The sequence below is a fragment of the Musca vetustissima genome, unplaced genomic scaffold (assembly GCF_032173495.1).
Source record: "Musca vetustissima isolate MV318-11 ecotype Yass unplaced genomic scaffold, APGP_CSIRO_Mvet_v1 utg57400, whole genome shotgun sequence".
NCBI lineage: Eukaryota > Metazoa > Arthropoda > Insecta > Diptera > Muscidae > Musca > Musca vetustissima.
In genome coordinates this window covers 58,681-72,219 of record NW_026885759.1, presented here as the reverse complement: position 1 = coordinate 72,219, position 13,539 = coordinate 58,681, and the positions used below count along the sequence as shown (strand labels likewise).

At 35.0% G+C, this 13,539-nt stretch overlaps 1 protein-coding gene across 1 annotated transcript; it reads right to left on the bottom strand.

Annotated features, from left to right (window-relative positions):
- Window positions 1–11,627: 11,627 nt before the first annotated feature.
- On the bottom strand, window positions 11,628–13,061 carry LOC133333012 (calmodulin-lysine N-methyltransferase-like). The gene has a single exon (XM_061541347.1). The coding sequence runs from the start codon at window positions 13,059–13,061 to the stop codon at window positions 11,628–11,630; it is 1,434 nt and encodes a 477-aa protein (XP_061397331.1).
- Between the last annotated feature and the right edge of the window lie 478 nt (window positions 13,062–13,539).

The following is a 13,539-nucleotide window of genomic DNA, read 5'->3' as shown; positions in this document are numbered from 1 at the left end:
TGATTGCTTTCTCCCAATATCCTTTTGATTTGCACGAAATTTGGCATAGCTTACTGCATTAAGTCTAGAAAGATTTGTGTTAAATTTCGTGAAAATCGATTCAGATTTAGTATATAACTCCCATATATATTTTTGTCCGATTTTAATAAAACGGCACCAAAATCCCTATATATCATCCCATGAGTGTATATGTAAATTTGGGTCAAGAATGGTGTGTGCTAAATTTCGTGAAAATCGATTCAGATTTAATATATAGCTCCCATAATACAATTCGTCTGATTTCATGTAAATGGTGCACCAAAGTCCTTATACATCCTTTGATTCACCAAATTTGGCAAAGCGTACTAAAGTATGTCTAGAACGATGTGTATTAAATTTCGTGCAAATCGGTTCAGATTTAGATATGCATATATGTTCGTCCGATTTTAGGTCCAAGTCCCTTAAATCCTTCGATTTGCACGAAATTTCGCACAGCGTACTGAATTAGGTCAGAATGATGCTGTGCTAAGTTTCGTGAAAATCGGTTCAGATTTAGATATAGCTCCCATATATATTTCCGTCCGATTTAATGTAAATTGTGCACCAAAATCCCTATATCCTTCGATTTCCATGAAATTTGGCATAGCGTACTAAATTAAACTCACAATGATGTGCGTTAATTTTCTTGAAAATCAGTTCAGTTTTAGATATAGCTCCCATATATTTTTCGTATCATTTTAGGTAAAAGCGGCACCAAAATCCCAGCGTTCTGAGTGGGAATGAGAATGACGCAGTGCAAGTTTCGGAAAATCGGTTTCAGATTTTGATATAGCTCCCACATATACATATAAATACTTTGTCCCATTTTACATAAATGGTGCCCCAAACTCCGTTAATTGAGTTTAGTTGAAATTGGTGCAGATGCAGCCATAAAACTTCCATTTGTATTTGTACCACCGCGCTATTCGGCGTAAGAAATTGACTGTATCAATTTCGCTAAAATTGTTTTCCATAATTTTTCCGATAATACACTGACCGAATGTTAATTCAGCATTTAGACAGAAAGACATAGCTGTTCCATTCGAGGGAACATTGCACTGCAATGTATGAATACATATGTACACAATATACCCAAAGTGGTGAGGGTATCACATAGCGGCACAGCTCCGAATTCACCATTCCCTTCCTGGTTTAAAGAATATTTTTTGTACCACTAAAATGTAGTTTTTGATCCACTTGATTATTCTTCAAATTTTCAACTGTAAGGTATGTGTGCAATATGCATGTTTTATTAGGATATCATATTTATTCGGCCCAGTCCTACTTTACTACTTTCCTGACTGGTTTAAAGAATGTTTTTTTTTCAAGGTTTTTTTGGATTTCGATTCTGTGAGAATTTTCTTCTCATAATGAGAACAATTCGAAGTGATTAGAATCCATCCCATATTGCCATAAGTCAATAAAAGTCAAAAACGCATAAATAATACCTGCTGAACGCTTGCCGACAATTCGGCTAGCTGGTTGGCATGAAATTGGCTCTCATTGTTGTTGCTATTCATGTTCTAATTTTTGTATTTCCCACCACACTATTTACGTAAAGTTTACGTGTTTACATTACGTTTTCAAATAAAACAATAAACAATTGGCCAAGACCACCGCCAAATGTAAAATCATCTGCTGCTGCTGTGCTTCGCGCTGGTTCTTGGACGTGGAAACAAAAGGCCATAGACAGACCACTGCGCTCACACACCATCTGACTATAGGGGCCAGAGGTAATTGAGAACATAACAAAACGGTTTTATGGAATATTGTAAAATATTCCATTCGGAGCGAGCAAACACACAAATTATCAGATCAAATTTTTTTTGGGAGGGGAAAGGGGGAGGGGAGTAATAATGAAAATAAATTTTCAGTTAAGCGAAAATTGTTGCTGCAATATAAATTTAACACACCGGGAACAAATTTACAAATTTTGTTTATGGCAAAATAATTTCCAAACAAAATATTATTTATTGTAAAATAAACGTTTTTCTGCGGGATAGGGGAATGGTTGTAATTTTCCAAATTATGATGAGCAGTGGATGAAGCATAAAATCGCAAATTTTATTATTTATTAGTCAAACAAAAAAAATTTCTAAGAAATCTAAATTTAGAAACGTAAGATCTTTAGAAATTTTTAATAAAAACATTCGTTAGACCTTGAAGAGATGGGGTTTCTAGAAACAAATTGGGAGAGATCAAGGAAACTTAGAGTAGATATGTCAGATAATAAGTATGTAAGTCATACATATAGATGTATACAGCCATCAGTCTATGTAACTTTTTTTATTGACCAAGATTTTATTTATTTGCCTGTCATCGGCATTACCACAAATGAAATGAGAATTCTCATGCGGGTTCGGATATCCAGGCAAACCGTTTGGTAAAAAATATTACTGTTTTGTGAACCGAATTGAACTTCACAGCTGACTGACACGACAAGTGACATATTCACCCAGAAAAAAAATAAAACACTCAAGCATGTCACACATACCTTACAGTTGAAAATTTGAAGAATAATAGAGTGGATCAAAAACTACGTTTAGTCGTACAAAAAATATTCTTTAAACCAGGAAGGGAAGTAGTAAAGTCGGACTGTGCCGACTATGTGATACCCTTCACCACTTTGGGTATATTGTACATATGTATTCATACATTGCAGGTCAATGTTCCCTCGAATGAACATACTCATGTCTTTCTGCATCCTATGCTGAATTAAGGTACATTCGGTCAGTGTATTATGGGAAAAAATTATGGAAAACGATTTTTAGCGAAATTGATACATGCAATTTCTTACGCCGAATAGCGCGTGTCGTACGAATACAAATGGAAGCTATGGCTGCATCTGCACCAATTTCAACTAAACTCAATAACGTCCGGACAAACATTAGGAGTTTGGGGCACCATTTATGTAAAATCGGACGAATATATATGTATATGTGGGAGCTATATCAAAATCTGAACCGATTTTCCCGAAACTTGCCACTCATCATTCTAGATTCCACTCAGAACGCTAGGGATTTTGGTGCACTTTTTACCTAAAATGGTACGAAAATATATATGGGAGCTATATCTAAAACTGAACTGATTTTCAAGAAATTTAACACACATCGTTGTAGACTTAATTTAGTACGCTATGCCAAATTTCGTGCAAATCGAAGGATGTATAGGGATTTTGGTGCACCATTTACATTAAACCGGACGAAAATATATATGGGAGCTATATCTAAATCTGAACCGATTTTCACGAAACTTAGCACACATCGTTCTAGACATAATTCAGTACGCTGTGCGAAATTTCGTGCAAATCGAAGCATATTTAGGGACTTGGAGCACCATTTTACATATCTAAATCTGAACCGAACTGCACGAAATTTAATACACATCGTTCTAGACATACTTTAGTACGCTTTGCCATTGTTCGTGCAAATCGAAGGATGTGTAGGGACTTTGGTGCACCATTTACATGAAATCGGACGAAAATATATATGGGAGCTATATCTAAATCTGAATCGATTTTCACGAAATTTAGCACACACCATTCTTGACCCAATTCAATACACTATGCCAAATTTCGTGCATATCGGATGATATATAGGGATTTTGGTGCCCCGTTTACCTAAAATCGGACGAAAATATATATGGGAGCTATATCTAAATCTGAATCGATTTTCACGAAATTTAACACAAATCTTTCTAGACTTAATCCAGTAAGCTATGCCAAATTTCGTGCAAATCAAAGGATATATAGGGACTTTGGTGCACCATTTACCTTAAATCGTACGAAAATATATATGGGAGCTATATCAAAATCTGAATCGATTTTCATGAAATTGAACACACGTCTTTGTAGGCTTAATTCAGTACGCTATGCCAAATTTCGTGCAAATCGAAAGATATACAAGGACTTTAGTACGCCATTTACATTGAATCACACGAAAATTTATATGGGAGCTATATCTAAACCTGAACCGATTTTCGCGAAACTTAGCACACAACATTCTACACTTAATTCAGTACGCTATGCTAAATTTATATAGGGACGTTGGTGCACCATAGGGTTCGTCCTTGGGCCATATAAATGATCTGAGCCAAATTTCATCCAATTGGAATCAAAAATGCGACCTGTACTTTGTTTAAAATTTAACATGGACAGACCGACGGACGGACATGCATAAATCGAATTAAAAAAGTGATTCTATGCATGTCCTCAAAAGGATCCAAGTGTCTGGTGAAGGGTATAATAAATCCACGCCTTGTGTGGATGCTGGAATAATAATTCTTTAAAAAATCCACGCCTTGTGTGGATCCCCGAAAAAATATTCTTTAAAAAATCCACGCCTTGTGTTGATCCATGAAAAAATATTCTTTAAAAAATCCACGCCTTCTGTTGATCCAGGAAAAAATATTCTTTAAAAAATCCACGCCTTGTGTGGATCCCCGAAAAAAATATTCTTTAAAAAATCCACGCCTTGTGTGCATGCTTGAAAAAGTAATCTTTAAAAATAATTTTTTTCAATAGTCCTTTTAGCAGGATCATTGTTAGCTAACCCACTCTGTTATATCCGGCGAAAATAACTTATAAGTGGGTGACATGCTGATTTATTCTCAAGCACTTACATATTTGATTGTATGTATGTTTGCATTATTTATACTATATTTGTAGTAGATTAGACACAGTATGTGAAAATTCTTTAAATGACATTCATACACAAATATACATACATTCGTATGTATGTGTGTTTACATTACGACAATTTGTCTTCAATATGTGAGCCAGTTGCATGTAATTGTATGTATGGATGCATGAGTGATTTCTTTTTTTACGTTCCATTTTTTTATAGTTGTTGTTATTGACGTTGTTGTAACTTGGGGTGAGGGTCCAACGCCTTGGAGGTTTTTTTCTTCTGTGTAATCATTTTGAAGCATAATTTCTATATAAGTATGTCTGTGTATGTCGATAAGTGTATTTTATTATCTGACATAATTGGGATTTGTTCTTGACAACATATGTCGAAAATGTCACAAATACACACATACACACACCCGTGCACTTCAACACGAGCGATTGAGAGACTTGAGTCCTTAGTAAAAGAAGAAGGGGAGAGTGATTTAAATGTAAAACAAAAAATGTATAAAGGAAATACCAACAATAAAAAATAAAATGAACAAGAACGGATATATATATATATATATATTGACGTATTATTTGCCTTAGCCGTACATATGTACAGTATATATATATATATATATATATATATTGATATATTCTTAAAATAAATCAAAATTACAAATAACTGTTCTGTGGAAAAGTGATTTAAAAGTGAATTGAATTCTTGGCAACAGTGACACATGTCACTATTCACAGGGGATGTGTGTATTTAAATATTTGAATTCTTAGGAATATTGGAAGCATTGTATTATATGCAAATCGAAAAATTTTTAAATATCTTCTAAAAATTATTTTTGGACCATAAAAAAAGCTTGGATTTTTTAAAGCAATTTTCTTCAGACAAGGCGTGGATTTTTTAAAGATTATTTTTAAGGGCCAAAACAAGGCGTGGATTTTTTAAAGATTATTTTTAAGGGCCAAAACAAGGCGTGGATTTTTTAAAGATTATTTTTAAGGGCCAAAACAAGGCGTGGATTTTTTAAAGATTATTTTTAAGGGCCAAAACAAGGCGTGGATTTTTTAAAGATTATTTTTAAGGGCCAAAACAAGGCGTGGATTTTTTAAAGATTATTTTTAAGGGCCAAAACAAGGCGTGGATTTTTTAAAGATTATTTTTAAGGGCCAAAACAAGGCGTGGATTTTTTAAAGATTATTTTTAAGGGCCAAAACAAGGCGTGGATTTTTTAAAGATTATTTTTAAGGGCCAAAACAAGGCGTGGATTTTTTAAAGATTATTTTTAAGGGCCAAAACAAGGCGTGGATTTTTTAAAGATTATTTTTAAGGGCCAAAACAAGGCGTGGATTTTTTAAAGATTATTTTTAAGGGCCAAAACAAGGCGTGGATTTTTTAAAGATTATTTTTAAGGGCCAAAACAAGGCGTGGATTTTTTAAAGATTATTTTTAAGGGCCAAAACAAGGCGTGGATTTTTTAAAGATTATTTTTAAGGGCCAAAACAAGGCGTGGATTTTTTAAAGATTATTTTTAAGGGCCAAAACAAGGCGTGGATTTTTTAAAGATTATTTTTAAGGGCCAAAACAAGGCGTGGATTTTTTAAAGATTATTTTTAAGGGCCAAAACAAGGCGTGGATTTTTTAAAGATTATTTTTAAGGGCCAAAACAAGGCGTGGATTTTTTAAAGATTATTTTTAAGGGCCAAAACAAGGCGTGGATTTTTTAAAGATTATTTTTAAGGGCCAAAACAAGGCGTGGATTTTTTAAAGATTATTTTTAAGGGCCAAAACAAGGCGTGGATTTTTTAAAGATTATTTTTAAGGGCCAAAACAAGGCGTGGATTTTTTAAAGATTATTTTTAAGGGCCAAAACAAGGCGTGGATTTTTTAAAGATTATTTTTAAGGGCCAAAACAAGGCGTGGATTTTTTAAAGATTATTTTTAAGGGCCAAAACAAGGCGTGGATTTTTTAAAGATTATTTTTAAGGGCCAAAACAAGGCGTGGATTTTTTAAAGATTATTTTTAAGGGCCAAAACAAGGCGTGGATTTTTTAAAGATTATTTTTAAGGGCCAAAACAAGGCGTGGATTTTTTAAAGATTATTTTTAAGGGCCAAAACAAGGCGTGGATTTTTTAAAGATTATTTTTAAGGGCCAAAACAAGGCGTGGATTTTTTAAAGATTATTTTTAAGGGCCAAAACAAGGCGTGGATTTTTTAAAGATTATTTTTAAGGGCCAAAACAAGGCGTGGATTTTTTAAAGATTATTTTTAAGGGCCAAAACAAGGCGTGGATTTTTTAAAGATTATTTTTAAGGGCCAAAACAAGGCGTGGATTTTTTAAAGATTATTTTTAAGGGCCAAAACAAGGCGTGGATTTTTTAAAGATTATTTTTAAGGGCCAAAACAAGGCGTGGATTTTTTAAAGATTATTTTTAAGGGCCAAAACAAGGCGTGGATTTTTTAAAGATTATTTTTAAGGGCCAAAACAAGGCGTGGATTTTTTAAAGATTATTTTTAAGGGCCAAAACAAGGCGTGGATTTTTTAAAGATTATTTTTAAGGGCCAAAACAAGGCGTGGATTTTTTAAAGATTATTTTTAAGGGCCAAAACAAGGCGTGGATTTTTTAAAGATTATTTTTAAGGGCCAAAACAAGGCGTGGATTTTTTAAAGATTATTTTTAAGGGCCAAAACAAGGCGTGGATTTTTTAAAGATTATTTTTAAGGGCCAAAACAAGGCGTGGATTTTTTAAAGATTATTTTTAAGGGCCAAAACAAGGCGTGGATTTTTTAAAGATTATTTTTAAGGGCCAAAACAAGGCGTGGATTTTTTAAAGATTATTTTTAAGGGCCAAAACAACTCGTGGATTTTTTAAAGATTATTTTTAAGGGCCAAAACAAGGCGTGGATTTTTTAAAGATTATTTTTAAGGGCCAAAACAAGGCGTGGATTTTTTAAAGATTATTTTTAAGGGGCCAAGATTATTTTAGGGGCCAAACTAAGTCGTGGATTTTTTAAAGATTATTTTAAGGGGCCAAACTAAGTCGTGGATTTTTTAAAGATTATTTTAAGGGGCCAAGATTATTTTAAGGGCCAAATACCAGATGCTACTTTCACTTACCTAAAAATGTATTATTTTTTTTTTCAAAAAATAAAAAAACGTCCCTTTCATTTTCATTTGCAATTGTTGTACGCTTCATTATTTATTTGAGTAAATTGTACATGAGTGTATGTCACATTAGAATATTTGTTGTAGTATTGTTTTATTATTTCTTTATATATTTATTTAATTTTATATATAACTATTTATATACTAAATATATAAGTGTATGTTATAGTTGTTGTAATATGTCCGCCTGAATGTGTCTCTTAATTTGTTATGGCGTATCTTTTTATTTTCTTCTAGTTCTTTTTTTTCGTTTTAGCTTTCTTCTAATTGAGTTGATTTGTTGTTGTTTTTTAATAAGATATTGATTGATTTGTTTTTGGTACGAATTGTTGTTTTTTTGTTTCAATTTATTTCTATTTTTATTAATATTATTTGTTTTTGTATCTGTATTAAATTATCATCATTTGGTTTGAATACAACTAAAATAAAATTGATTTTCTTTTTTTTAGTCTTTTCTTATTATCATCGTACGTTTGTTTTCTAAGTTTGTTTTTATTTTTTATTTACATTTCTAGAATGCTTAGGTATAGCTAGATATATTATTGAAATCAAATATGAATAAAGCTAGAGTAAAAGTAATACTAGAAATAAAAAAACTAAAAGTGCGTAATAATAATAAAAATATTATTTGGAAAAAATGTCTTCAATACACAGGAATCTAAAGCTGATACTTATATACTTTTTGTATGGGTTCTTCTCTTTTTTCCGAAGGTGATTTTCGAGAGAGCGGGGTGGTGAACAGATATAGTTTTTTTTTCCTAACATAAAAAGAGGTATTTTTAGGACATTCAACAGAAGCAAGGTCGTGGATTTTTTAAAGAATATTTTTAAAGGTCAAATATCGCCGTGGTATTCTTAAAGAATATATTTAAGGGTAAAATACGGGCGCGGATTTTTTTAATATTTTTACGGGCCAAATATAGGCGAGTATTTTTTAAAGAATATTTTCAGGGTCCAAATATGGGCGCTGATTTTTTAAAGAATATTTTAAGTGCCAAATATGGGCGCGAATTTTTAGAAAACAATTTTAAGGGCAAATATGGGCGTGAATTTTTAATAAGTATTTGCTAGAGTTAAATAAGAGCGTGGATTTAAAAAAAGGCCAAATTTTGGGGGGATATTTTTAAGGGCCACGTAAGAGTGTGGATTTTTCATAGAATATTTTAAGGGCCAAATATGGGCGTGGATATTTTTTAAAGGCCAATATGGTCGTGCATTTTTAAAGAATATTTTCAAGAGGCCAAATATGGGCGTGGATTTTTTAAAGAATATTTTTAAGGGCCAAAAATGGGCGTGGAATTTAAAAAAAATGTTCTTAAGAGCCAAAAATGGGCGGGATTTTTTTAAGGAGTATTTTCAAGCCCCAAAAATGCGCGCGGATTTTTTAAAAATATTTTTATGGAGCCAGATACGGGAGTGGATTTAAAAAACAATTATTTTTAAGACCTACAAACTCTTCTTTGGACCTTCAATCTCTTCTATGGTTATAGAAGACCAAGAAGCTCTTCTTCTATGGACATAGATGATTTTTTAAGTCCATAGAAGACCAATTAGCTCTTTTATTGTCATTTTGAGACCTTCAAGCTCTTGTATGGGCATAGAAACGCTTCTAAATCCATAGAAGACTTCCCAGGTTTTCTATGGGCATATAAGAAATAGCGGCTCTTTTATGGGCATAGAAGACCTTGAGCTCTTCTATAGACATAGAAGACCTTGAGTTCTTCTATAGACATAGAAGGCCTTGAGCTCTTCTATAGACATAGAAGACCTTGAGTTCTTCTATAGACATAGAAGGCCTTGAGCTCTTCTATAGACCTAGAAGACCTTGAGCTCTTCTATAGACATAGAAGACCTTGAGCTCTTCTATAGACATAGAAGACCTTGAGCTCTTCTATAGACATAGAAGACCTTGAGCTCTTCTATAGACATAGAAGACCTTGAGCTCTTCTATAGAATTAGAAGACCTTGAGCTCTTCTATAGACATAGAAGACCTTGAGCTCTTCTATAGACATAGAAGACCTTGAGCTCTTCTATAGACATAGAAGACCTTGAGCTCTTCTATAGACATAGAAGACCTTGAGCTCTTCTATAGACATAGAAGACCTTGAGCTCTTCTATAGACATAGAAGACCTTGAGCTCTTCTATAGACATAGAAGACCTTGAGCTCTTCTATAGACATAGAAGACCTTGAGCTCTTCTATAGACATAGAAGACCTTGAGCTCTTCTATAGACATAGAAGACCTTGAGCTCTTCTATAGACATAGAAGACCTTGAGCTCTTCTATAGACATAGAAGACCTAGCAGCTCTTCTATGGGCATAGAAGACCTAGCAGCTCTTCTATGGGCATAGAAGACCTAGCAGCTCTTCTATGGGCATAGAAGACCTAGCAGCTCTTCTATGGGCATAGAAGACCTAGAGCTCTTCTATGGACATAGAAGACCTAGAGCTCTTCTATGGACATAGAAGACCTAGAGCTATTCTGTGGACATAGAAGACCTAGAGCTCTTCTATGGAAATATAAGACCTAAAAGCTCTTCCATGGACATAGAAGCCCTTGAGCTCTTCTATGGACATAGAAGCCCTTGAGCTCTTCTATGGACATAGAAGACCTATCAGCTCTTCTATGGACATAGAAGACCTTGAGCTCTTCTATGGACATAGAAGACATTGAGCTCTTCTATGGACATAGAAAACCTAGCAGCTCTTCTAGGGACATAGAAGACCTAGCAGCTCTTCTATGGACATCGAAGACCTTGAGCTCTTCTTTGGACACAAAAGACCTTGAGCTCTTCTATCGACACAGAAGACCTTGAGCTCTTCTATCGACACAGAAGACCTTGAGCTCTTCTATGGACATGGAAGAACTTGAGCTCTTTTATGGACATAAAAGACTTAGCAGCTCTTCTATGGACATAAAAGACCTAGCAGCTCTTCTATGGACATAGAAGACCTGGCGACACTTCTATGGACATAGAAGATCTAGCAGAAGACCTTGAGCTATTCTATGGACGTAGAAAACCTAGCAGCTCTTCTATGGACATAGAAAACCTTCAAGCCCTTCAATGGCCATAGATGACCTGGCGGCACTTCTATGGACATATAATACCTTCAAGCTCATTGGTGCTTTTCTATAGAGATAGATGTCCTTGGACCACTTATATGAACCTTCCAGATATTCTGTGGATAAATGAAGAGTGTTGATCTCATCTTTGGACCTCCATTGCGTATATAGACTTATTATACCCTTTAGTTCACTATTTGGGATTGAAGACGATTTAGACCTTCTATGTCCTCCAGCCCTGCTATAGACATTCTTTTATGAGTATTAAAGGCCCTTCAACTTTTCTGGGTCCCTGGCAGAAGCTTCAGCTCCCATGTGGACCAAACAATGGCTCGGGTCTTTCTTTTAATGACCTCGCATATATTTTTGGGCTCTTTTTTTAGATACTGAAGACCCTATGTTCCTCCGTGAATCTTGTTCTTTTCCTATTCTACCCGCCACAAAATCACCTTTCCTTTGGGGGAAAAAACTTTACAAATATAGGCTAAACTAAGCTAAACTAAGTTTGGTACAATATAAGGTAATACAAGTTCGGAATGATGCTCCCGCAGCAGCATCCATTCAGATATCTCAAAATATCTACGTGTTTGAGAGTGTGTGTGGAATTAATAAAAATGGAATTGTTGAAGTTATTAATAAAATTTTGTTTTTAGGTTCAGAGCATTTTTCTAACAAAGGAGAAAAATAATCGCATGGTATGGTCAGGACAAATCTGGATGGGTGTTCACATGTTAACTATATGTCACATAGCCTAAGGATCTTCTTCTTGTTCCTCATTTTTGCAAATATCCATGGGTATGGTCGTTGTATTGCCATTCCGTTCCACGGGAGGTTTTCTCAAACGCAACAATACCGGATAATGGAGATCGGCATCATAAAGTGTTGAATTCATCAGCTCCAGATGGCGTTTCCATATGGTCTCATTGTAGCGTTGTGTTATGGATACCATAAAACCATATTTTACAGATTCTTCAATGAATAGAGACATGGTTTTACCACGGCGTGGTGCCATAACCAATGCCTCACCTTGCTGCGAAAGATAATACCAAATGGTGTCCACGAGGGCAGAACGAGCCTCATCAAAGAATAGACAATCGGCCGAGAGGATAACATCAAATTTCCCAGCTTCTGTGGGCGAGCGAGCCGTCTTATCCTCCCACTTGAGTACGGAACATTTCGTATAGCAAGACATTTCATTGAGGCAAACAGTCTTTTTGACATTCTCCACTGAGACTTCATTGCCATCGGTCAGGTGGACAGCATAGGGTTTGGCATATTTCGATAGCATAAGGCCGGAGAGACAGGTGAAACCACCACCCAATTCCAATATCCATTTGCCATTATACGACGCCAAATCGGAGAGGACAAAGGCCGTCAATGCTTCCTCGGAGGGCCATACACAAATATTGCCCGTATTATTGAAACCCATTAAATCCGATGCCGTTAAATGGCGATCCATGTGATGGATATTTACAGTAAACTCCTGATGCGTGGAACTACTACCGGTATCCAATATCACCTTGTATTTATACCAATTTTCCGCTTTGCCCAAATAATTTAAGGTACTGTGATCTTCAAAGCTATCCTGACGCAACAAATCGAATGACTTAAAGCGACGCACTGAGGCATTTTGTTCCGGCGAACATTCTTCGCCCGATGACGACACCGTCTCTTCGGAATCTTTGCGCAAGACCTTGGCGAGAATTTTCCAACGTTTACGGGCAGTGTTTTGTGTGACTGGTGTGGCTGGTGGTGTTAGAGGTAGTACGGCTTTAATATCATCACATTTTACCATAAGCGGTTGTAATTTTTGACTAGAATTGGAATTCATAATTATTGTACTGCTAGGTTCGGTGTTATCGACAGTAGTCATAGTGGGGGAAATGGTCGACGGCACCTGCTTTTCTGTGTTACTCATTTGTTGCATTGACAATGGAGGTTGGGGTTGTGAAGGTGGTGGTGGTGACGGTGAAGGTGTTGGTGGTGAGGGTCTTAACGGCGCTTCTTTGGTCTTATAAATTTTCTTGGTCTGACAATTTTCTTTAATTGAATTTAGGGTATTATCAATGTCATAATCCCACATTATTGATATGGATGATAGTTGTGGTTGTTGTTGTTGTTGCTGGTGCTGTTTTGTACTGTCGTCCACCGCCACGCTTGAGGTTTGTACTGCTGATGTTGACATTATTTTAGAATTTTAGATTCGAGGAGATTCTTGGTTGAGTTCGATTTTTTTGGAATTGGGTTTCTGATATGACTTTTAAGGTTATAGATATAGAGATAAAGAACGAGAGTGAGAACCCGTCAATACTCTTTGTAATCCATTCAAAAAATATTTAGTGTTGGATAGTAGTGGAGTGCCATAAATTGGGAGTAATTTGATAAAAATGTGGTACCAACCTGAAAAGAAAGAAAGAATGAAAGTGTTTGATTAGTTGATTTGCAATTTTGTTAATGAATTATATATATATATATATATATACATTTATATAGAATTTCCCTATTGGGTTCTGTTATGGTAGCTATTCCTTATAATTACAATTTCATTTTTTACTGATGGGGGTTTTCAGAATGCCTTCTGGGTACAATTTTTTCACAAAAATTACATTTAATATTTTATTTTGTATTGGAGTCCATTATATAGCTTTAGGTCCTGCAATGGT

Excerpts from the sequence above, each read along its gene's own strand:
- LOC133333012 (XM_061541347.1), bottom strand. The coding sequence starts at position 13,061 with ATGTCAACATCAGCAGTACAAACCTCAAGCGTGGCGGTGGACGACAGT.